The sequence below is a fragment of the Hypanus sabinus genome, chromosome 9, assembly GCF_030144855.1.
Source record: "Hypanus sabinus isolate sHypSab1 chromosome 9, sHypSab1.hap1, whole genome shotgun sequence".
In the NCBI taxonomy this organism is placed as follows: domain Eukaryota; kingdom Metazoa; phylum Chordata; class Chondrichthyes; order Myliobatiformes; family Dasyatidae; genus Hypanus; species Hypanus sabinus.
This window is the reverse complement of record NC_082714.1, coordinates 20,782,788-20,805,856: the sequence shown is the minus strand read 5'-3', so window position 1 is coordinate 20,805,856 and position 23,069 is coordinate 20,782,788. Positions and strand designations below refer to the sequence as shown.

The 23,069-nt window shown below is 43.3% G+C and overlaps 2 protein-coding genes across 4 annotated transcripts in view; one reads left to right on the top strand and one right to left on the bottom strand.

Annotated features, from left to right (window-relative positions):
- The window catches only part of nubp1 (nucleotide binding protein 1 (MinD homolog, E. coli)), an 83,220-nt gene extending 78,532 nt beyond the window's left edge, over positions 1 to 4,688 (bottom strand). For all 3 annotated transcript variants that reach the window (XM_059979187.1, XM_059979186.1, XM_059979188.1), the window contains exon 1: positions 4,537 to 4,688. In XM_059979187.1, the coding sequence (XP_059835170.1) occupies positions 4,537 to 4,567 (31 nt within the window). In that variant the 5' untranslated portion in view covers positions 4,568 to 4,688. The remainder of the gene's footprint in view (positions 1 to 4,536) is intronic.
- The window catches only part of LOC132399142 (tektin-3-like), a 117,023-nt gene that overhangs the window by 41,464 nt on the left and 52,490 nt on the right, over positions 1 to 23,069 (top strand). Inside the window, exon 2 of the mRNA XM_059979185.1 lies at positions 19,451 to 20,136. Within this exon, the coding sequence (XP_059835168.1) occupies positions 19,451 to 20,136 (686 nt within the window). The remainder of the gene's footprint in view (positions 1 to 19,450; positions 20,137 to 23,069) is intronic.

The following is a 23,069-nucleotide window of genomic DNA, read 5'->3' as shown; positions in this document are numbered from 1 at the left end:
CTAACATTGTCCACGTTTGACCTACATCCCTCTCAACCTTTCCTATTCACCTAACTGTCCAAATACCTTCTACATGTTACTACTGCACCTGCTTCAACCACATCCACAGGCAGCCTGGTCCAGATATATACCATCCTCTGTTGAAAATGTTGCTCCTCAGGTTTCTATTAAATCTTTCTCATCTCACCTTAAATCTCTGCTCTTTAGTTCTTGACACCTGATTTGACCACCCTGGGAAAGAGACCTCTATCATTCACCTTATCGATGCCCCTCATGACTTTATACACCTCTGCAAAATTACCCCTCACTCTTAGACACTCCAAGGAATAAACATTTTACCTGCCCAACCTTTCCCTGTATGTATACAGCTAATCAAAACAATGTTCCTCAGGACCAAGGTGCAAAGCACAGTATACATATCACATACAGTAGAGCAAATGAAATGATAGTAACACAATATCTTCATAATATGTCTTTACAATAACACCTTTTCCTCACTCTTTCCAGTTTAATGGTATCTTTCCTATAGCAAGGTTACCAAAACTGAACAAAATATTCCAAATGTACCATATGTATAACTACAACATAACATTGCAGCTTCTACACTCAATGCTGTGACTGATGAAGGTCAGCGTGGCAAACACTTTCTTCACCAGCATACGACACCAGCTTCACAGAACCCTTAACAGATTCCATCGTCGTTCGTCCTTACATCCCCACCTAGAACCCTTCAGCAGCAACCTTCAGCTTCACTCTCCACTCCCCCATCTGGCTCTATCTACTCTTCTGCCTTACTTGTCTGCTTCCACCAATCACCTACTTGCCTCTGTCTCCATACTCCACCCTTACCCTTCCTGGCTCGAACTGCCTGTCAACATTCACCGTTCCTCGGTGCACCCATCACCGACTGGCCCCGTCTCAACCCTCTCTTTAGACTGGTCATCTTCTCTCAGTCAAGTTCAAATTTATTGTCATTCAACCATACATGTGTATACAGTTAAACCAAACAATGTTCCTCTGGGACCAGTACATATATCACATCCAGCACATAAAATAAGATTAACAAATAATATAAAAAAATCTGTAGATGTACAAGTTGACATGAAGACATATACATCATTAAATATAATGCTGCTGGCACTGTCATAAATAATGCATACCGGGTGGTAGAAGGGTGTTCAATAGTCTCACAACCTGGGTGAAGAAGCTGTTACCCAGCCTAACAGACCTTTTTCCTATACTGTGATACCTTTTGCCTGACGGTAGGGGGTCAGAGAGAGCATGGGACAGATGGGAGGGGTCCTTGACAAAAGTTAAGGATTCTGTGATCACAGCATTTCTGGTCTATGTCCTGAATGCTAGATGAATCCTGAAGCTGGCTCTCGACCCTGAATTTTTGACAATTCCACTCCAACCTTACCCCACAGACACTGGCTTTACTCACAAGCAGAGGGACTCCACATACCAGCATCTGTGTCTCCAGTCAGGATGGGGTCTAAGGCAGACTAGAAGAGGATGGCAGATCTCCCTCCAAGCAATAATGATTACAGCTGATTTCATTCCCTCTCACTCCAGCCAAGACATACACAGGGTCCCCCTTGTCCTCACCTTCAATTCCACCAGTCTCCACCTTTAAGATGCCCTTCTCAATTATTTCCACAGTCTTCAATGGGCACTTTCTTCCTTCCTCCCCTCTCAGCATTCTAAAGGGGTCTATGTATATCATTTTTGTTTTGCACTTCCAGCATCTGCAGATCTAAGCTCCAAATATGAATGAACCAGTTGGGCTTTCACAACAGTCCAGTACAGGGGTTCCCAACCTGGTGTCCACAGACCCCTTGGTTAATGGTAAGGGTCCGTGGTATCAACGAGGTTGGGAATGCCTGGTCTAGCTGGTGGTACCCACCTGCTTCATGCAGGCTTCCAGCATACCAGTGCCTCAGAAGAGTGGGGCGACCTGCCTCAGTGACCATCGCCCAGCGGCACTGTGCTGAAGTGCTTTGAGAGGCTGGGATGGACCACATCAGCTCCTGTCTGAGTGGCGACCTGAATCCACTCTGACTTGTCTACAGTGGGTGCCATCTCACTGGCTCTTCACACAACTCTGGAGCATCCGGACAGCAAAATGCAACATCAGAGTGCCCTTTATCAGTTACAGCTCAGCATTTAATACCATCATTCCCTCAAAACTAATCAATAAGCTCCAAGACCTTGGACTCAAAACCACCTTATGCATTTGGATCCTGGATTTCCTCACTTGCCTACCCCAGTCAGCTTTTATTGGCAAGAACATCTCCTCCACAATCTCCATAGGAGCACTGCAGGGATGTGTACTTAGACCCCTGCTCTACTTGCTTTACACCTGTGACTGTATGACAGCTCCAGTATCATATACCGCTGTTATGGGTGTATCAAAGGTGCTGATGAATCAGCTTATATGAGGGAGATTGAAAATTTGGCTGAGTGGTGTATTAACAACAACCTCTCACTCGATGTCAATAAGTAGACGTCAGGAGAGGGAAACCAGAGGTCCATGGGCCAGTAATCATCAGAGGTGGAGATAGTCAGTACAGGTGGCCCCCGCTTTTCGAACATTCACTTTACGACAGCTCGCTGTTACGAAAGACTTACATTAGTACCTGCTTTCAATAACCAAAGAGGATTTTCACTTTTAAGAAAAAAAGACGCCCGCTTTGTATGTGTGTTTACCGCGAAAGACTATAGTGACCGTGAAGCCTTGTGCGGGCAGTTGTTTGCGCATGCATGTACGTGCCGTTTTTTTTCTCCAAGTCGATCTTGGCTCGCTGCCTTCCCGAGTTTGATAACTGAAACTACACAGTACCTACAATATTTCTGCTTTATATAGGGTGTAAATTTATCATGTCATTCTTGCTTTTACTATATGTTAGTGTTATTTTAGGTTTTATGTGTTACTTGCTTTGATTTGGTAGGTTTTTGTTTGGGTCTGGGAACGCTCAAAAAATGTTCCCATATAAATTAATGGTAATTGCTTCTTCGCTTTCCGACATTTTGGATTACAAACAGTTTCATAGGAACACTCTACCTTCTGATTACGGGGGAAACCTGGGTAACTTTAAATTCCTAGGTGCCACTATCTCAGTGGACCTGTCCTGGACCCATCATATAAATGTAATTGCAAAGAAAGCACAACAGCACCTCTGCTTCCTCAGGAGTCTGTGGAGATTTGGCCTGTCATCACAAACCTTGGCAAACTTCTACAGATGTGTGGTGGAAAGTGCACTGACTGGCTACATTATGACCTGGTATGGGAACACCAATGTCCTTGAGTGGAAAATCCTACAATGGTAGGGGATTCAGCCCCAGTACATCAAGCATAGAGCCCTCCTAACCATTTAGCACATCTACATGAAATGTTACTGTAGAAAAGCAGCATCCATCACTAGAGATTCTCACCGCCCAGGCCATGATCTTTTCTCACTGCTGCCATCAAGTAGAAGGTACAGGAGCCTCAGGACTCACACCACCGGGTTCAAGGACAGTTACTACCCCTCAACCATCAGGCTCTTGAACAAAAGGGGCTAACTACACTCATTCTATTTTTGGTGTTCCCACAAATGACAGTCTCACTTTAAGGACTCTTTGTTTTGTTATTTCATACTCAGTATTTATTGCTATTTATTTATAGCAGCACTTGCACAGTCTGTTGGTCATTGATCCCGTTTACAGTTACCATTCTATAGATCTGCTAAGTATGCCGGCAGGAAAAAGAATCTCAGGGTTGTATGTGGTGACATAAACATACTCTTAATTTTATTTTGAACTTTGACTCATGGTTGACAACACAAGGCCTTATGAAAATGTAATTTCTAAAGTGAAGCTCAGTGGGCACACAAAAATCCCAATGAGGTAGGAAAAGCGAATTTTAATCTTGTTTATGAAGGTAAAGTATATGAGATCTGGAGGACAATAAAATTAACAAATCTGCAACAGTTTCCCAGATTAATCAAAGGTATTTAAGTTAGCCACTAATCTCATCAATAACCAGGGCAATCCTCACTCACTATCCAGGAGTTCTACCCAGGTCAGTCGCTGTCAACTCACTCTCAACTCACTCTCAAAGCTTCCCCCAGTCAGTCACTGGTCACTCTGGAAGTCGCTCCTGGGTCAGTCACTGGTCACTCTGGAAGTCGCTCCTGGGTCAGTCACTGGTCACTCTGGAAGTCGCTCCTGGGTCAGTCACTGGTCACTCTGGAAGTCACTCCTGGGTCAGTCACTGGTTAATCTGGAAGTCACTCCTGGGTCAGTCACTGGTCACTCTGGAAGTCGCTCCTGGGTCAGTCACTGGTCACTCTGGAAGTCGCTCCTGGGTCAGTCACTGGTCACTCTGGAAGTCACTCCTGGGTCAGTCACTGGTCACTCTGGAAGTCGCTCCTGGGTCAGTCACTGGTCACTCTGGAAGTCACTCCTGGGTCAGTCACTGGTCACTCTGGAAGTCGCTGACCAGTCCTGGGACACCCTTGCTGCCGACGATCCACTCCCGCCGCCGATACTCACGTGCCGGTGCATTGGTCGGGACATCCGCCATCCTCTCGATCCTTCCTGGAGCCGCACTTCCGGTTTCAGTGCAACCGCGACTTGCACTGGCTACCGCGAACGCTGCGAATAAACGTTCCTCCCAAGAAGCAGGTTGCAGCTCAGCGAAGTCGAAAGTCGTGGTGACTTCACTGGTCCCACTGTGCAGAATTTACAGCTGTAGCTTGCAACTGTTATTTCAAGACAGTTCGTTGAAATAACGGCCAACAACATTGCTAAGTTTTTATAACTTAAGAATAAGTGATTTCTATTGATGTAAAAATGAACTTTAGCCACTTACATTATCAATTCCTTCACCACAATAACTGATGGAAACAAATCATCTCGACTCCGACAAATCCTTTACCTCCAATTTCCCTCTGATCCTTAAATAACTTCAAAGAAAGCCATATATTCTACTATCTTGTTTACACTTTCCACCTTTTAACATTATCTACAGATAAAAATACAACGTATTGGTTTACGTTTGGTAGAGTGTGCATCATTGATTAAACCGTTTGCTATTTATTTATGTCTACTGGCAGGAAAATTACTGATGAATGACAATGACTTGAGGAATTCTTAACCTGAGATTCTTTCGGTTTTGATTAATGCAAATTCAGTTTGAATCAGAATCAGGTTTATTATCACCGGCATGTGTCGTGAAATCTGCTAACATAGCAGCAGCAATACAATGCAACATATAATAGAAAAACAATAAATAAATAAATTACAGTAAGTATATACGTATATTGAATAGATTAAAAATAGTGCAAAAATAGAACTTACATATATACACATATAAAACGTGAGATAGTGTTCATGGGTTCAATGTCCATTTAGGAATTGGATGGCAGAAGGGAAGAAGCTGTTCCTGAATTGCTGAATCTGTGCCTTCAGGCGTCTGTGCCTCCTTCCTGACGGTAACAATGAGAAGAGGGCATGTCCTGGGTGAAGGGGGGCCTTAATAATCGACGCCACCTTCCTGAGGCATCGCTTCTTGAAAATGCTTTTGGCAATATGGAGGCCAGTACCCATTATGGAGTTGACTAATTTTACGACTCTCGGCAGCTTCTGTCGATCCTGTGCAGTCGCTATCCCATAGCTGGAGGAACCATGGAGGACCACCACTGGGTTCCGGCAAACTAGCAACAGAGATGAAGGCAGTGTGGACAGGGCCAACGAACAACCTGTTCTTCAACAGATTTGACACTGTGGCCCCTATCCAACTCCCACATGATTCATCTGTTGCCAGCCCCCAATCAACACATACTCCACTCTCCCCTCCTACCCCTCCTCACAGCCCCCCACCCTGCTCTCGTGACTACACCCCTCCCTCACCTGAAACCTCCACGGTGGGCTTCACAGCTGAACAGGTGAGAAGACAGCTGAAACATCTCCACCCAAGCAAGGCTGCAGGCCCGGATGGTGTCAGCCCCAGGGTGCTCAAAGCCTGTGCCCCCCACCCCCCAGCTATGTGGAGTACTTCACCATGTCTTCAACCTGAGCCTGAGTCTCCAGAGGGTTCCTGTGCTGTGGAAAATGCCCTGCCTCGTCCCTGTGCCAAAGACGCCGCACTCCAGCGTCTCCAATGACTACAGACAGGTGGCATTGACCTCCCACATCACGAAGACCCTGGAGAGACTTGTTCTAGAGCAGCTCCAGCCTATAGTTAGGCCACACTTAGACCCCCTCCAGTTCGCCTACCAGCCCCGACTAGGAATTGAGGATGCCATCGTCTACCTGCTGAACCGTATCTACGCCCACCTGGACAAGCTGGTGAGCACTGTGAGGGTCATGTTTTTTGACTTCTCCAGTGTGTTCAACACCATCTGTCCTGCTGTGCTGGGTGAGAAGCTGACAGCGATGCAGGTGGATGCTTCCCTGGTGTCATGGATTACTGATTACCTGACTGGCAGACCACAGTACGTGCGCTTGCAACACTGTGTGTCAGACAGAGTGGTCAGCAACACTGAGGCTCCACAGGGGACTGTCCTGTCTCCCTTTCTCTTCACCATCTACACCTTGGACTTCAACTACTGCACAGAGTCTTGCCATCTTCAGAAGTTTTCTGATGACTCTGCCATAGTTGGATGCATCAGCAAGGGAGATGAGGCTGAGTACAGGGCTACGGTGGGAAACTTTGTCACATGGTGCGAGCAGAATCATCTGCAGCTTAATGTGAAAAAGACTAAGGAGCTGGTGGTGGACCTGAGGAGGGCTAAGGCACCGGTGACCCCTGTTTCCATCCAAGGGGTTAGTGTGGACATAGTGGAGGATTACAAATACCTGGGGATGCGAATGGACAATAAACTGGACTGGTCAAAGAACACTGAGGCTGTCTACAAGAAGGGTCAGGGCTGTCTCTACTTCCTGAGGAGACTGAGGTCCTTTAACATCTGCCGGACGATGCTGAGGATGTTCTACGAGTCTGTGGTGGCCAGTGCTATCATGTTTGCTGTTGTGTGCTGGGGCAGCAGGCTGAGGGTAGCGGACACCAAAAGAATCAACAAACTCATTCGTAAGGCCAGTGATGTTGTGGGGGTGGGACTGGACTCTCTGACGGTGGTGTCTGAAAAGAGGATGCTGTCCAAGTTGCATGCCATCTTGGACAATGACTCCCATCCACTCCATAATGTACTGGTTAGGCACAGGAGTACATTCAGCCAGAGACTCATTCCACCGAGATGTAACACTGAGTGTCATAGGAAGTCATTCCTACCTGTGGCCATCAAACTTTACAACTCCTCCCTTAGAGTGTCAGACACCCTGTGCCAATAGGCTGGTCCTGGACTTATTTCCTCTTGGCATGATTAACTTATTATAATTTAATTATTTATGGTTTTATATTGCCATATTTCTTCACTATTCTTGGCTGGTGCGGCTGTAACGAAACCCAATTTCCCTCGGGATCAATAAAGTATGTCTGTCTGTCTGACTCTCACATATGAATAAATAGAATGCAATATAAAATTCCTCAAAATCTAAATGAAGACAAAATGTACTGGATACACTGAATATTTTATTGTTTGAGAAACAGATTTAATGTTTCAGTTCAATGATATTTCATCAAAATACAACCTACAATGAACCAGGATTGATTTCATAACTCTTCAGAGAAGCTAGTCGATCACTCTGAATGAGCTAAATTCCCGGCAGATTTTAAAAAAAATATCTGAAATTATTTAGAGGAGTGTGTTCTCTGTCTCTATGCTTGTCTGCAGGCTCAGATTTGATTTCCTTGGAATGTCCAGTGAGTTGAGCTGCAGGTTACAAAAATAACTTCTCATAAAAATGCATCGAGAAACTCCGAAATATGTCAATTCTGTTTGCTCGCACTTGTGACCCAACTCTCCCGCCTCCAAATTTATGCAGATTCGGATTCAGACTCATTTGTTGATCACATGTACATCAAAACATATGGCCTGTTTAAAATTACTGCGGTTAAAATGAAAATCAAACAGCGTATTGGCATATGAAACTGCGCCTAGTTGTCAATCAGAAGCAAAATGTTGTCCTGGAACAGAAAATAACTTATTAGGAAAGCTGGAAATGCTATGTTCTTGTGACAGCACCATACCCTGCTAGGATTATGATAAGTGGAATGAAACATCATTGACTGGTATTCGGAAAACAGATGGTAAGCAGCAGGGCCATCGGCTGTCACCCAAGAACCACAATGGCAGGGAATTCCTGCAAAGCGCAGGAGTGAAGGAAAAGAGGCCCCCCAAGATGGAGAGGCCAGGAGAAAAGCAAAGGCATTGAAAGGGAGTGACACTGTATCAAGGATCCACCAAGGTACAAAAAAAAATGGGGAGTAGATGACGGAAATTCAGTTTGGGGCTGAGGTGAACAGAATTATGAATGATCTCAATAAATGGGGAAGACCTATTTTTCAGTACATGAGGGCTGATATACCTGAGGGCACAATTCTGAAGTAATTTGTAGAAGGATTACAAGGGAGATGAAGGAAAAATCTTATCACCCAGAAGATGATAGGGATCAGAAACTCACTGCTTGAAAGGATGGAGAAATAGAAACAAACACCACTCATTTTTTAAAAAATCATTAAAAAAAAATTCTTAGTTACGTAGAAACATAGAAATCACAATGGGCCCACAATGCTGTGCCGGCCATGTAGCCTCCTCTGGAAGCTGCCTTGCATTTCTCTGCCCCATAGTCCTCTATTTTGCTAAGCTCCATGTACTTATCAAAGAGTCTTTCAAAAGTCGTATGCTTGAAGCACTGTTATCAGGTACGGGCTTCGTTGACTAGCTCTTTTTCAGCTGGCATAGACACAATGGGTCAAATGGCCTTGGTCACACATTTCCTCTGATTCTCAGCGCTTACTGATGGTAAATAGATAGCACAGCGTTGTGAACCAGGAGAATGACAACACAGAGGCGGTGGAGGGGTGAGCAGAGGTGCGTGAAATGGGAAGCGAGAGGAATAGACATTTGGAGAAGGTGGCTCCAAGCAGCAGCACAAACAAAATGCCGGGGGAACTCAGCAGGCCAGGCTGTGGAGAGGATGCTTCAGGCTCAGGCCCTGAGGAAGGATTTCTCCGGATCTCCAGCATTTGCTTGTGCATACCACTGAAAAATGGAGAGGCAAAGATTAGATTCTTGAATATTTCCACCGCTGACTGTGTGTGGGCTAGACTGGAACTCATTGTCTGACATGAGTTGATTAGCTGATTGGAACAGAAAAAAAATTGGCATGTTGCTTGTTTTGTCAGTGGAGGAGAAGCTTTGAAAGAGGATGGTGTAGTTTAGTGAAGATTTGAAGAGGATTGTGTCATTTGAACACCTCAATGGCTGCCAGGAGAACAAGAAATACAAGAATGGAACATACATGACGATCACAGTCACAAGGGATGATGTTGACGTCAGGTGGGGCAAGTCAGGGGTGGGTTATAGAGAGTATAAAACAGAAGGGAACAATAGTAGAAGTTCAAATCTACATCTGCTCATGCACAAGAGAAATGTAATAATATTAGAGTGAGAGGTCAGCTGGTGAGATAAGATGAACTCAAGGCATGAAGGGATAAAGGACTAAGGTTGCAGCCTTCAACCAGTGGAGTTCTGGATCAGCTGCAGCGATGCCTGACTTTGTGAACTTTAGTTCTGAGTGATATTTGCTTTTGCTTTTACTGTTTGCAAGATTTGCTTTTTTTTCCTCTCTCTGCACACTGGGTGTTTTACTGTCCTTTGTGTTCAATGGGTTCTACTGGGTTTCTTTGTTTTGTGGCTGCCTGTAAGGAGGCAAATCTCAAGATTGTGTAAAGTGTGAATACTTTTATAATAAATGCACTTTGAACTTTGAGAGGAAACAAAGAAAGGTCTCCTTTTCAGGGCCACGAAAGGGAGGCACGGGTCATAGCCTGGGCTGTTATATGAGATGAAGCTGGGGTGGGGGGATGCTGCAGCAACGTCAGTAGAATAGACTGTCTTTGCAGCAATTGTAAGCTCCTTTCACTTGATACTGGCTGTGAAGCTGAAGGGAACAGCTGGGAGCACTTGAGGACTTGGTACCAAACAGAGTGTGATCACTGCACTCCGGGTGATGCTGGGATAGGGCGGATTTTTAGGCAAAAAAATAGAACCTGTTGAAAAGCAAAATGAAACTGCAGATGCTGCAATTCAAAACAAAACAAGAAATGCTGGGTAGGCTCAGAGGTCGGGTCTCAGCCTGTCAAGAAGCCCTTACGGAAAGGCAAACCAGTTAATGCGTTGAGCCAATGATCCTTACTCGGAACTGGGAAGAGTGGAGGATTTATAGTTCTCAAAGCAGAAATGGATCATGGTCTTGATGTGGTCCAGTAAAAATCTAGCATTGAACGATTAAAACTAGTTTATCACCATGTGTGTTCCCTATCTTCATAGCATTCATGTACAGAGCGATCTAGGGGTCCAATTCCATTGCTCCGCAAAAGGGGCCAGACAAGTTGAAGCAGAGGGTATGGCATGACGGCATCTGATAGTCAAGACATTGCGTTCAAGTCAGGAAGCTATATTACAGGCTTATAACTCTGGTTAGGCCATATCTGGCATATTAAATTCAATTCTGGTTGCCCCGTTATATGAAAGATGTGGAGGCACAAGAGGTTTACCAGGATGTTGTCTGCTAACTTAAAATAAGATTTTTCATGCAAATGAGCACAAAAGAACACATTGCATTATTTGTTCAATAGTTGTGGAGTTCCTCTTTTAGCCTAGCCAACATTTATCCCTCAATCTACATAATCAAAAAACTAAGTAACTGATCATTTATTAATATTTATTGCATCATCTTCTGCATACAATGTTTTAACAGCAATGTTTACAGTTAAAAAAATATAGGCAATAACAAAATGATTTCAGTGACTTGAAGGTGTATAAAGCACTTAAATCAAACTCTACCTATCTACTTCACTTTGCCATTTGTGTCCATAATCCACACTTCTCACTGCCTCCGTGGTAAAAAATGTAGCTCATAAAAAGGAGACTTGTCTACTTATTTGGAGTTAAAAGGCGATGCCTCAAAATGGCAGCATCCATCATTAAGGGCCTTTGTCACTCAGGACATGCCCTCTTCTCATTGCTACCATCAGGGAGGAGGTACAGGAGCCTAAAGACACACAATCAATGTTTTAGGAACTGCTTCTGTCCTTCCACCATCAGATTTCTTAATGGACAATGAACCAGCCTATGGACGCTACCTTCCTATTTTATTTGGCTCTCTTTTTCCACTACTTATTTACTTTTTGTTATTTCTATATATATTCTTACTTTTTTATATGTGTATGTAGACTGGACTGCCAACACAGATGCCCTGTGCAGGAAAGCACAGAGTCGATTGTACTTCCTCAGAAGGCTGGCGTCATTCAATGTTTGTAGTGAGATGCTGAAGATGTTCTATCAGTCAGTTGTGGAGAGCACCCTCTTCTTTGGGGTGGTGTGCTGGGGAGGCAGCATTAAGAAGAGGGATGCCTCACGTCTTAATAAGCTGGTAAGGAAGGTGGGCTCTGTCGTGGGCACAGAACTGGAGAGTATGACATCGGTGGCAGAGCAGAGGGCGCTGAGTAGGCTACGGTCAATCACGGAAATCCCTGAACATCCTCTGCACAGCACCATCCAGAGACAGAGAAGCAGCTTCAGCGGCAGGTTGCTGTCAATGCAATGCTCCTCAGACAGGATGAAGAGATCATTACTCCCCAACGCCATTCGGCTCTACAATTCAACCACCAGGGGCAAGACATGTTAAAGTGCCGGGGTTAGGGCTGAGCTTAAGTTACCACTCAATGCACTTTAGTAAACTATTTAAGAACTTTTTAAAAGCTATTTATTAATGCTTTTTGGGAGGGTGATTTTAGATGCATATCATATTTATACTGAGTTAAATACTGTATGTAATTAGTTTTGCTATAGTAGGTGTATGGGACACTGGAAAAATGTTGAATTTCCCCTTGGGGATGAATAAAGTATCTATCTATCTATCTATCTTTGTGCTACTACTGCAAAACAACAAATTTCATAATATAGACCTATGATAATAAACCTGATTCTATTTCCGAAAATGTCACTTTTGGTAAATCCTTAAACTGGTGCTGCAGCATTGCTTTTCTCTATCCCATAATCATGTGAGTATAGACAAAATTAGCTCACGCATAAAGTAGCCATAGCAAGTAATGTACTAATATTGGGAGTAATTTTATTCCCTATTTTATATCTTCAAAAATTTCTGTTTATTCTTTGGGATAAGAAATAAAGCAACATCTCAGATCTATTTGATAGGATTGTGGTTCTTCTGACTAAACATCAGAAATGAGATATCCATGGAAATAAAGATAAAAATACTAGATGTCCATTGGGCATGACATCATAATGACATCGTAACATCATAAAGCTCCTTCAGCAGTTTGTGTCACACAGGTGCTGAGTGCACTGTGACTATTGAATATCCAAGTCAGCAATGGCATTGAGGAAGGACCTTCACTTCTAAGGCTGCCATAATTGATAAGTGACTCATAATATTATTAAGTTATTTACCTGGTCAGTATATGCCCTTGTGCTCAAATAGATTATTATCTTGTTTTTACTTAATTTGCTCAATTTTAATTTAAGTTTGCAATAGGCACTTGTGAAAATAGTTCCAAAAATGTAGAAATGTAGAAATATTAACTATTTACTTATTTAAAAATTTGTTATATCCTTATTTTGTTTGCAGAAAAAAAATCATCCCAAGTCATACTATATTATATGACCTATTGCTTACATTTGAGGTGCTTTCTCTTCTCAGTGCTTGCAAAATATTCCAATTTTACTTTCCAGCATTGCCTTTCTATAGTTTCTATTCTTCCTATCCCATCATTTTCTTTCTTCTGTTTTCATTTCTGTCCCCTATACTCTATGTCTTTTTTTAACATTTACTTGCAAAGCTCAATGTCCCACAAGCTTTCTGCTCCCTTTGGCATTAATCTTACGTGGAATACCGACACGACTTCTGGTTTTGCTTTGTTCATTGTTGACCCTGCTCTACAAGATTTTACCTATGTATGTCTTTACCCATTCATATCACTCCTACAATTTCCCTTTCACAAATATCTGCCGATTCTTCCCTTACTGGCGGCCGATTCCGAATCACCCATTCTCAACAAACCCTGCACATGGCGAAGACTAACAAGATCGAAAGGAGGACCAGGGGTCCTTTCTGAAGGACAGCTGACTTGGAGGAACACTGGAAAAGTTAAACCATCATAAAAGCAAGATAACAACACACACAAAATGCTGGTGGAACACAGCAGGCCAGGCAGCACCTATAGGGAGAAGTGCTGTCGACGTTTCGGGCCGAGACCCTTCGTCAGGACAAGCAAGATACCAAGATTGGAAGTCAGGGGAATGAGATCATTATGTGAGTCTGGGACCTTGAACCAGACGACCATAGAGGCTGAACAACTGCATATCATATCTTTAGCACAGCACTACAGTACCAAGGACCAGGGTTCAATTCCTGCCGCTGCCTATGAGGAGTTTGTACATTCTCCCTGCGAACGTATGGATTTCCTCCAGGTGCTTTGGTTTCCTCCCACAGTTTAAAGACATACCAGATTGTAGTTTAATTGGTCATCATAAATTGTACCATGATTAGGGTAGGATTAGATTGGAGGACCGCTGGACAGTGCAGCTTGGAGGGCTGGAAAGGCCTATTTCACACTGTACCCCAACAAACAAATAATTAAGTAAGTTCTGGACAGCAATAGATCATAGCAGAGAAATGTGGCGGTTGACGGCACCATTGCAACATCTAGAACAGAATCAGCATTCAGCTGCAGAGATCCCTCGCATGTTATTTACAACATTTAACGAGGATCGACAGTGGTCACAAACAAGAGTTCGGTTGACGTTTTGTACCCACACCCTTCAGGACAATGCTTGCCCACTTCACGAATTGCCATCGGTGAGCACTGGGGTTGATCCTGAAGGTCAAGCCCCAAAGGTCAAAGAGTGAAGTCAAGGCCGATGGCTGACGCCTTCGTTTGAGGGTCCACTAGAGAGGTCGGAGGACTGGTATCTGAAAGTCCGCAAGCCCACTGTTGGATGGAGGCCCAGAGGTGGCCTCAGCAGGTCGGGCAGCATCCATGGAAACGAGCAGACAACGTTTCAAGCCGAGATCCTTCATCAGGACTGAAGAGGGAGGGGGCCCTATAAAGAAGGTGGGGGGAGGGTGGGAAGGAGAAGGCTGGTAGGTGCCAGGTGAAAAACCAATCAGAGGAAAGATAAAGGGGTTGGGGAAGGGAAGCAGGGAGGGGATAGGCAGGAAAGGTGAAGAAGGAATGTAAGGGGAAAGCACTATGGGTAGTAGAAGAAGGCAGAATCATGAGAGAGGTGATAGGCAGCTGGAAGAGGAGGCAGAGTGAAACTGGGGTGGGGGAAGGGACAGGGAGGGAATTACCAGAAGTTGGAGAATTTGATGTTCATACTAATGGGCTGGAGACTACCCAGATGGTATATGAGGTGTTGCTCCTCCAACCTGCGTTTGACCTCATCATGGCAGTAGAGGAGGCCATGTATGGACATATCCGAATGGGAATGTGAAGCAGAGTTGAAGTAGGTCGCACAACAGACAGGATGTCCCGCCACGATGAGGACAAACGGACGAAGGGTCTCGGCCCGAAACATTGACTGCTCGTTTCCACGGATGCTGCCCGGCCTGCTGAGTTCGTCCAGCGTGTTTTACGTGTTGCTTTGACCACAGCATCTGCAGTGTACTGTGTGTTTACCAGAGGTGGCCTGTCCTGGGGTTAGAGGACCATCTTTGTGTGTGAGTGGTGGATGGATGGGAGGGACAAAAATGGCTTATTTGTTGTTGTTTTGTTGCCACTGTTCTATTGTTGCTGCTGTTGCTTGTGGGCATGCTAAGTTAACGCTGGAATGTGTGATAACACCTGTGGGCTGCCCCCAGCACATCCTTAACAATTTACTCTCAATGTACATGTGATAAATGAATCTGAACCTAAATTTTGCAAGTTGTACACATGTATTCCTACCAGTACTACAGATTAGACGACAGGGAGCTAATGACCACACTGCCATCAAAAATGTTTGCAGATGCACTGGTGCAATGTTAATACCTTTCTCCCAAGAGAAACCAAAGCCTCTTCAGGAATTGTAAGAACCATCTTACCACCATAACAATCAAGCCATATTATAGAAGAGAAGCTAACAGAAGACGTGCTCTTTTTGAAAAAAAAAACAACTTTGTAAGGTTACAAAGCTATAAAGTTGATACTGTATATCTATTCCAAAAGGTTACATATTGATGAGATAGAAATTGTACTTTATGATGAACAGTTAGGTCTACTGTAGTGCAGTTAATACCACAAGGTTATTAATAAGCAGAAGGACTTCAGCCTACTTGGTACACCTGGAGATCTTTTCTTTCTTTCTTTCTTTTTCAATTTTTTTATTGATTTTCAAATATACATATAAAAAAACATAACATAATAATGAGTAAATTATGAATACAATAGACTTGAAGTCACGTTGATAATAAGATAACAATATCCTATTAAACATCAACAGAAAAAAATACCTTAATCAATCAAGTCCATATGATTATATATGAAAAAAAACAAAAATAACCATTAAAAGAAGAAAAAATTTGAAAATATGTGAAAAAAGTATATATTAAGAAAAATAAAACACTAAACTAAACTAACATGGGCAATAATAATAGCTTACAAGTATATGATAGTGTCAAAAAACTCCAGAACTCCATACCTGAACATGAATAAGCAGAAAGAAGGTCTGGAAAAGGCCAAATTAATTCATACCTGGAGATCATCAAACTAAACAGGGAGAAGACACTACTGACTGAAGATATGAGAAAGCGAGCACTAACTGTTCAGAGAGTGACATTGAAACACATCGTCATCAACTTAGTACAGGATTAAGATTTACCTTTGCGGTTCCATACTGTCTAACAAATCCATGGTAACGCATACAAAATTTTGGAGGAACTCAGTAGGTCAACATCTATGGAAAGTAATAAACAGTCAACATTTTGGGCCAAGATCCTTCATCAGGACTGGAAAGAAAGGGGGCAGAAGCCAGAATGGAAGATGCTGGGCTGGGGGAGGGGAAAGAACACAAATTAAGAGGTGATCGGTGAGGGGGAAAGAAGGTGAGTGGGGGAAAGGGAATCACAAAGGGAAAATCTAATCATTAACTTGACCAAGATACTTCTGATGATTTGGAGAAAAGAAAGTTATTGTGATTAGAGGTTCTCCTCTTCCCATCCCCCAATGCTGCTAGTGTGAAGGAAAATTCTCCGTCCAGGTCATAACCTTACCTTTGAGAAAGTGAGCAAGATTTAACACCTATTCAAGTGTAATTATGTAAGGATTTTTTCATACACCATGTTTCTTTGTTGGGAATAGCCAGCTATTATCAACTGTGTGGTGTCCTCAAAAGAGCCCTGCAGTTATACCAAACAAAGCTGTGTTGAAAATGGTATACACTTTGATCAAAATTCCCATGGGCCCACACGGCTATGTAGCATTTGAACAAGCTCAGTCTAGTAATTCACACTTCATTCTTCCATATGCAATGACCTCTGGCCCATTGCCATGATCTTACTGCATGGAGGAGTTAAATCTGTCCCCAATGTCAAAACGCTGGATGTGAACTTTCAAAGTTCAATCCAAATTTATTATCAAAGTACATACATGCCACCATAAACAATCCTGAGATTAATTTTCTTGCGGGCATACACAATAAATCCAATAACCATAATAGAATCAATAAGAGACCTCACCGATGTGGTGCAAAAGAGAACAAACTATGCAAATACTAAAAGAAATAATAATAATTTAATTTAATTAAGTTGTACCAATGGACTAAAGTATCACTGCAATCTTATTGAGCAACAACAATATTCTACAATAATAATAATTAATAAATAAACAATTAATATCGAGAGCATGAAATGAAGAGTTGTCAAAGTTTTGAGGATAAAATGCGTAACCAAATTGGATATGTTTTGCAGAGGAGATCTTAAGTAAAGATCTAATATGCTATTTCTGGGGCTTTGATCAGGATCAATCTATAAAAACATTGCAATTCAAGATTCAAGTTTATTGGTTACATGCATTTTGAAACATACGGTGAAATGCGTTGTTTGCATTGACAACCAACACAAGGGGTGCACGGAGGGCAGCCTGCAAGTGTCACCAGACATTCTGCTGCTAACAATAGTCAGCAGGACAAGACAAAACACAACAAGCAGCAACACAAGCCTCGTTCTTCCCTCCCACATGTGCGCACACACAGCCCTGTAACTTCAGGCCAGGCTTCCAGGTCTCCAGCCTCTATCATGCATCATAAATGCATTCGGGCCTGCAGATATTGGACTTCAACCTCCCTAGTGGACTTGGCTCTGACCAATGGGCCTCATCTTCTGGACTTCCGAGTTGACCCTCGGCCCTCAATACACTGCGTAATGATTTGATTTGTATAAACAGTATGCCAGATGAGCCTGTCACTGTACATGTGACAATAATAACCCAATTCCCTTGTTGGTCAAATTAATCCACTTCTTCTGCAAGCTTTTTTTTATTCTAACTTGCAATTAACCTTTTGCGCCAGGAATCTGTGCTGTTGTAATCTGTGTGTTTCTGAAATGTTAACTGCTCCGATCTCTGCTGTGTGCTGACTCTGTTGGTGTGGAGGTGAAGGGGACAGGCTTGGGAATGGCTCTGGTCAGCCACGGTAGTTTAGATCCAGAGCTCCTCCAGACTAAGAGTTGATACAAATGTTAATTCCGTGTGATAACACCAAGTATTACAAGATTATTGTAATTTTGTGCTGTGTGTGGTGGTGGTGGGGGGCGGGGGGGAGAGGGCCTGTTGACTACTGGACAATAGTTGGTGGTATTCTTGAGAACTGAGCACGCCTCATAGTGAGAGAATTCGCAGATCCGCATAGGCTGTTCAATTGATGTATTAATTCAAAACAGGGCTGCTGTATCAGGAAAGGTCCTGACCATTGACTTGCCTATTATTACACTGTACAATGGGACTAGTACTTTATCATATGAAATAAGAACTGACAATTCCTATTTAACCTTTAGGTCCTCCGGCCCCGGGCAAATGGAGGCGGCTGAAAAGACTGCTGCTATTTGAAGCGTCTTTCCTTTTTAGCGAATAGACCACTTTCACGTTACAAGGGAGTCTGGGATAGGGTCGCCGCTTCAGTGAACTCTGAATTGTACTTCAGAGAGCAATGGGATCTTAGAAGGGCGAATTGGAGAAAGAGGGCGATAACATGTAGACTAAGCTGGCGGGGTGACACGAGATAAACAAAACAAAAACACGTCAGGCAGAAAATGCAGTAGATTTTTGTGTTTTCGCTGTGCACCTTAAACGGTGGGAAGGGGGATTAGAAATCCCACAAAATACACGAATCTTGATCTGCAGTGAATACTTCGAGGCTGCAATGAGACTGTTGCAAAATGCTTGAGATTGGAGGGAGAGAGGATGGGGTACGTTTAATGTATGATTAAGTAGGATGGATGACGCACATTTACCCCTTTGCATCAATCATCTGATTGGAATCAAGTCATCTCTCATAGGCTGCAACCACCACAGCAGGCGTCAACATGGAGGAGCAAGATGGACCCCTGACTCGAGTAGGCGATGCTTTCAGGCTGGTTTGGTTTGCCAGAGATGTCCCGGCCCCCAGCACACAACCTCTGCACCAGCAGCTGACTCCGTTGCTAAGGGTCCGGGATGTTGCGGCGTCCTTGGCAACCGCCTGGTGCCCTGATCCACAGTGCACAGTTGCACTGAGGTGCGCGCTGCGGAGCGCAGGCACCAGCGGCGGCGCGGCTCTCGTACACGGGCACTGGGATAAACTAAAAATGCAGCAAAACGCGCCTGGGGGTTACAACAAGCCGTCAACTGGGGAGCGGTCCCCCCTTTCTGTTTTAGTGCAGCGTTTTCGTTTTTTTCAACAAAAATAACACACGCTGCCCGCGATGGGTGCTGTTCACCTCGGGCGTCCCATAGCCCAGACCCGGCGGCGTTTTAATTGCAAAGATGATATCTGTAATGTATGTCTTGGTTATTTCGTGAGCTTCACGGTGGACCACTTTATGATGTCGCGTATGTCATAATGCGTCGTAAGAAAGTTTTATGATAACCGGTTATGTCATTACTATAATTGTAGGCGCTCAAGGTCCGGTGCACTAATCTTTTAGTTGGGGGTTGACTGGATATTGCAATGCGCTTTGCGATTTGACATAAGTAGCTTTTTTTCTGTTTTTCTAAAAAGAAGTCGAGGTTTCGTTGCCTTAGGTTTAAGTCAGAAACTGTTTATCATAGTTCCAAGCTAATAGAAGTCCATTTGTTTTGCAGGCACTGTAGCCACCATGTATGGCAGGTGTTGTACAACAGATCTGGAAACTAGGTGCAGTAGTGTTAACTTGCCATGGAGACCGAGCACCTACTACAAGGTTGCAGGTGCCAACACCACCCTTGCCCCCTATACTAAGAACCTGTGTGGGAGGCAGTACCCCGTGATGAGCTCGTATCCGCCAATGACCTCTTGTTCGGCAGTGAGCGGGGGTCCCATCATTAACTGCCCCGTGCCTTCGTACCCTGTGATGCATTCATGCCCGGCGATTACTCCACGACCGCCAACAAACTGCCCAGTGGTGAATCCGTGCTCTGTGATCGACCCATGCCCTGCAATGGATCCTTGCTCCCCGGGAAGCTCCAATCGCATCGCCCTTTTCAGCAGATACACCCCCGGAGAATGGGTGGAGGCCAACCACAACAACTACAAACAATCCAATTGTTCCAGGCACAATTCCGAGAAGCTTAGGGAGGACACTTCACGACTCATCCTGGACAAGGCCCAGCTGACCAGGAAAATACAGAATGACACCAGTGTCAACATTGGGCAAAGGGTGGAGGACATCAGCTTCTGGAAGTCGGAGCTCGACCATGAACTTGACCAAATGATCATGGAGATTCATGCTCTGGGTCAAGTGAAGAGGAGAGTGGAGAAAGCTCTGGAGGAGACAGATTCACACCTCCAGGTCAGACAATTAACTATGTCCACTGCTGAAAAGAGTGGAAAATGACATAATAACTCTTAATTACTCACTGTAAACATTTTTATCTGCTAATGACTTACAGCAAATGATCATTTTTGGCAGTTTTGAAACTGAGATAATTAAAATAGATTTTGTAGAATGTTTACAAACCTAGTTTTCTGAAGCCATATCTCAAATTTTAAAATTTGCTGATTGGAGTGATTAGAGGTAGAATAATAGAGCACAGAATCCGGTTGTTTGGTCTGTAAGATAAATTTACATCTTTCAGCTATTGATTTAAAATGCCGGGATTTTGGTTCCTAGTTAGTGAATCACATGAGCATCTTCTCTGATTACCCAGCTGCTCATTATACCATGGATAACTTGATTTTTTTTTTGACTGACTATTCTAATTCATCTGATTCAATTAGAGGGTGTTTTGGAATGCACATTCTTCTGTATTTCCAGAATAAAAGAAAACGATTGAACTTTTTTTTCACATGCATATTTTAAATTACATATGCCCATAAATATTAATTACATATTTTAAGCAAAGTCCTGCTTATTGTCTGATGGAAGGAACTAAGCCAATCATAATTGAAGGAATAATAATACGACTGTGATATCCAATCACTTTTGAGATCTGTTGTTTGGAATGCAATGATGTTTTGTCCCTTGGTCAGTAAAAGAGAACGTTATTCAGCACTGAGGTTTATTTTGATTCATAGTTTTTCTGCTGTCACTGGCAAGCCCAATATCTATTGCCCATCCCTAAGTGCTCTTGATCTGCTCTCTTCCCCCACAGCCTAACTCTGGTGAGGGTACTTCCATGGCACTTTTAGGTATGCTAGAGTCCATTATTAAGGATGGGGTTTCGGGGTACTTGAAGGCACAAGATAAAATATGCTGAAGTCAGTATGTTTTCCTTAAGGGGAAATCTTGTCTGACAAATATTTGGAATTGTTTGAGGAAATAACAGGCAGGATAGACAAAGGAGAGTCAGTGGATGATGTTTACATGGATTTTCAGAAGGCCTTTGACAAGACACCACACATGAGGCTGTTAAACAAGGTAAGAGCCCATGGTTTTATAGAAGAGATATTGGCATGGGCAGAAGATTGTCTAATGGCAGGAGACAAAGAGTGGGAATAAAGGAGGCCCATTCTGGTTGGCTGATGGTGACAAGTGGTGATCCACAGGGTTGGTATTGACACCACATCTTTTCATGTGATATGTCAATGATTTGGATATTGGAATTGATGACTTTGTGGCTAAGTTTGTGGAAAATATACGTAAATATAGGTGGAACAGCTTTGATTAGCTTTCACAAATCTAAGAAAGGATATGCCGGCATTGAATAAGATCCAGAGGAAGTTCATGAGAATGATTTTTGGAAATGAAAGGGTTAACATATAAGGAGCGTTTGATGGCTTTGGGTTTGTACTCAGTGGAATTTAGAAGAATGAGGGGGGAATCACATTGAAACCTATCGAATATTGAAAGGCCTTGGTAGAGTGGATGCAGAGAGGATGTTTCCAGTAGTGAGGGAGTCTAGGACCAGAGGGCACAGTCTCAGAATACAAGGACCTTCCTTTAGAACAGAGATGAGGAGGAGTTTCTTTAGCCAGATGGTGGTGAAACTGTGGGATTCATTGCCACAGATAGCTGTGGAAGCCAAATCATTGGGAATATTTAAAGTGGAGGTTGATGGGTTGTTAGTAAGAGTGTCAAAGGTTAAGGGGAGAAGGCAGGAGAATGGTGTTGAAAAGGACAATAAATTGGGCATGCTGGAATGCTGGAGCAGACTCCATGACCGAATGGCATAATTCTGCTCCTGTGTCGGGAAAATATGAACTTTGAACCCACTCCTCGTGTTTACCTACTAAATATTCTTCAAAATGGTTCTGCCAGCCACTTGGTTTTCACCACTACCTTCTGAAGGAGCAGTTAAGGATGGGCAATAAATACTGGCCTTATCTGTACTGCCTAGATCCCACAACCCGCCCCCCAAACTTAAAAATCTCAGTCCCAGTGCAAAATTTATAGGAGATCTAGATCATTGTCCAAGGACCCAGTCAATTGCTTCTACAATGACCTTCTGGTGTGAATACAATGGGTTTTAACAAGTAAGGAAAGAATGATGGAATGTGCAGGGAAAGAAGGGAGAGAGTAATTGATAAAGGGCTGATGGGGAAGGGTATAAACAAAGAGATAGGGCACATTCTTCCCTTTGCTGTTGGGCAGTGGGTTGGGAATGAAAAGTGGTGATGTGAGGAAGACACAGCCTCAGAATAGAGGGACGTCCATTTAAAACAGAGATGAGGGGGGATTTCTTTATCCAGAGAGTGGTGAATCTGTGCAATTTCTTGCCACATGCAGCTGTGGAAGCCAAGTCATTGGGTATATTTAAGGCAGAGGTAGACAGATTATTGATTAGTCAGGGCATGAAGGGATGCAGGGAGAAGGCAGAAGATTGGGGCTGGGAGGGAAATGATGAAATGGCGGAGAAGACTCAGTGAGTCAAAAGGCTTAATTCTGCTCCTATATCTTATATGCAAGAGTATTTTGAACATGCTAAGAGAATAATTGGCATGCATTCATGGAAGGTTGTCAAACATTGTAAGTTAACTCTAAGATAAATAAATAGTAATGAAATGAAGTGCAAAACCTGGCGGAGCTTACCAACAAATTGCAAGGGATGTAAATAGCTGCTGAGCCTGGCCAAGCCTTGGTAGCAGTCATTAACATACTAATTAAGCCAAAAAATGGAGAAGTAGCAAAATGAGTTAGTCCACACTAATTTCATTTAGAAAAATATAATTGGCTATCAGTTTTTGAAATGCATTAAATTAGAATACATGAGTTATTACAAAAGGTAGCTTCATTTCTGTAATAAATAAATCAAGCGCACAATTACACCTCCCTTCATAAATTCT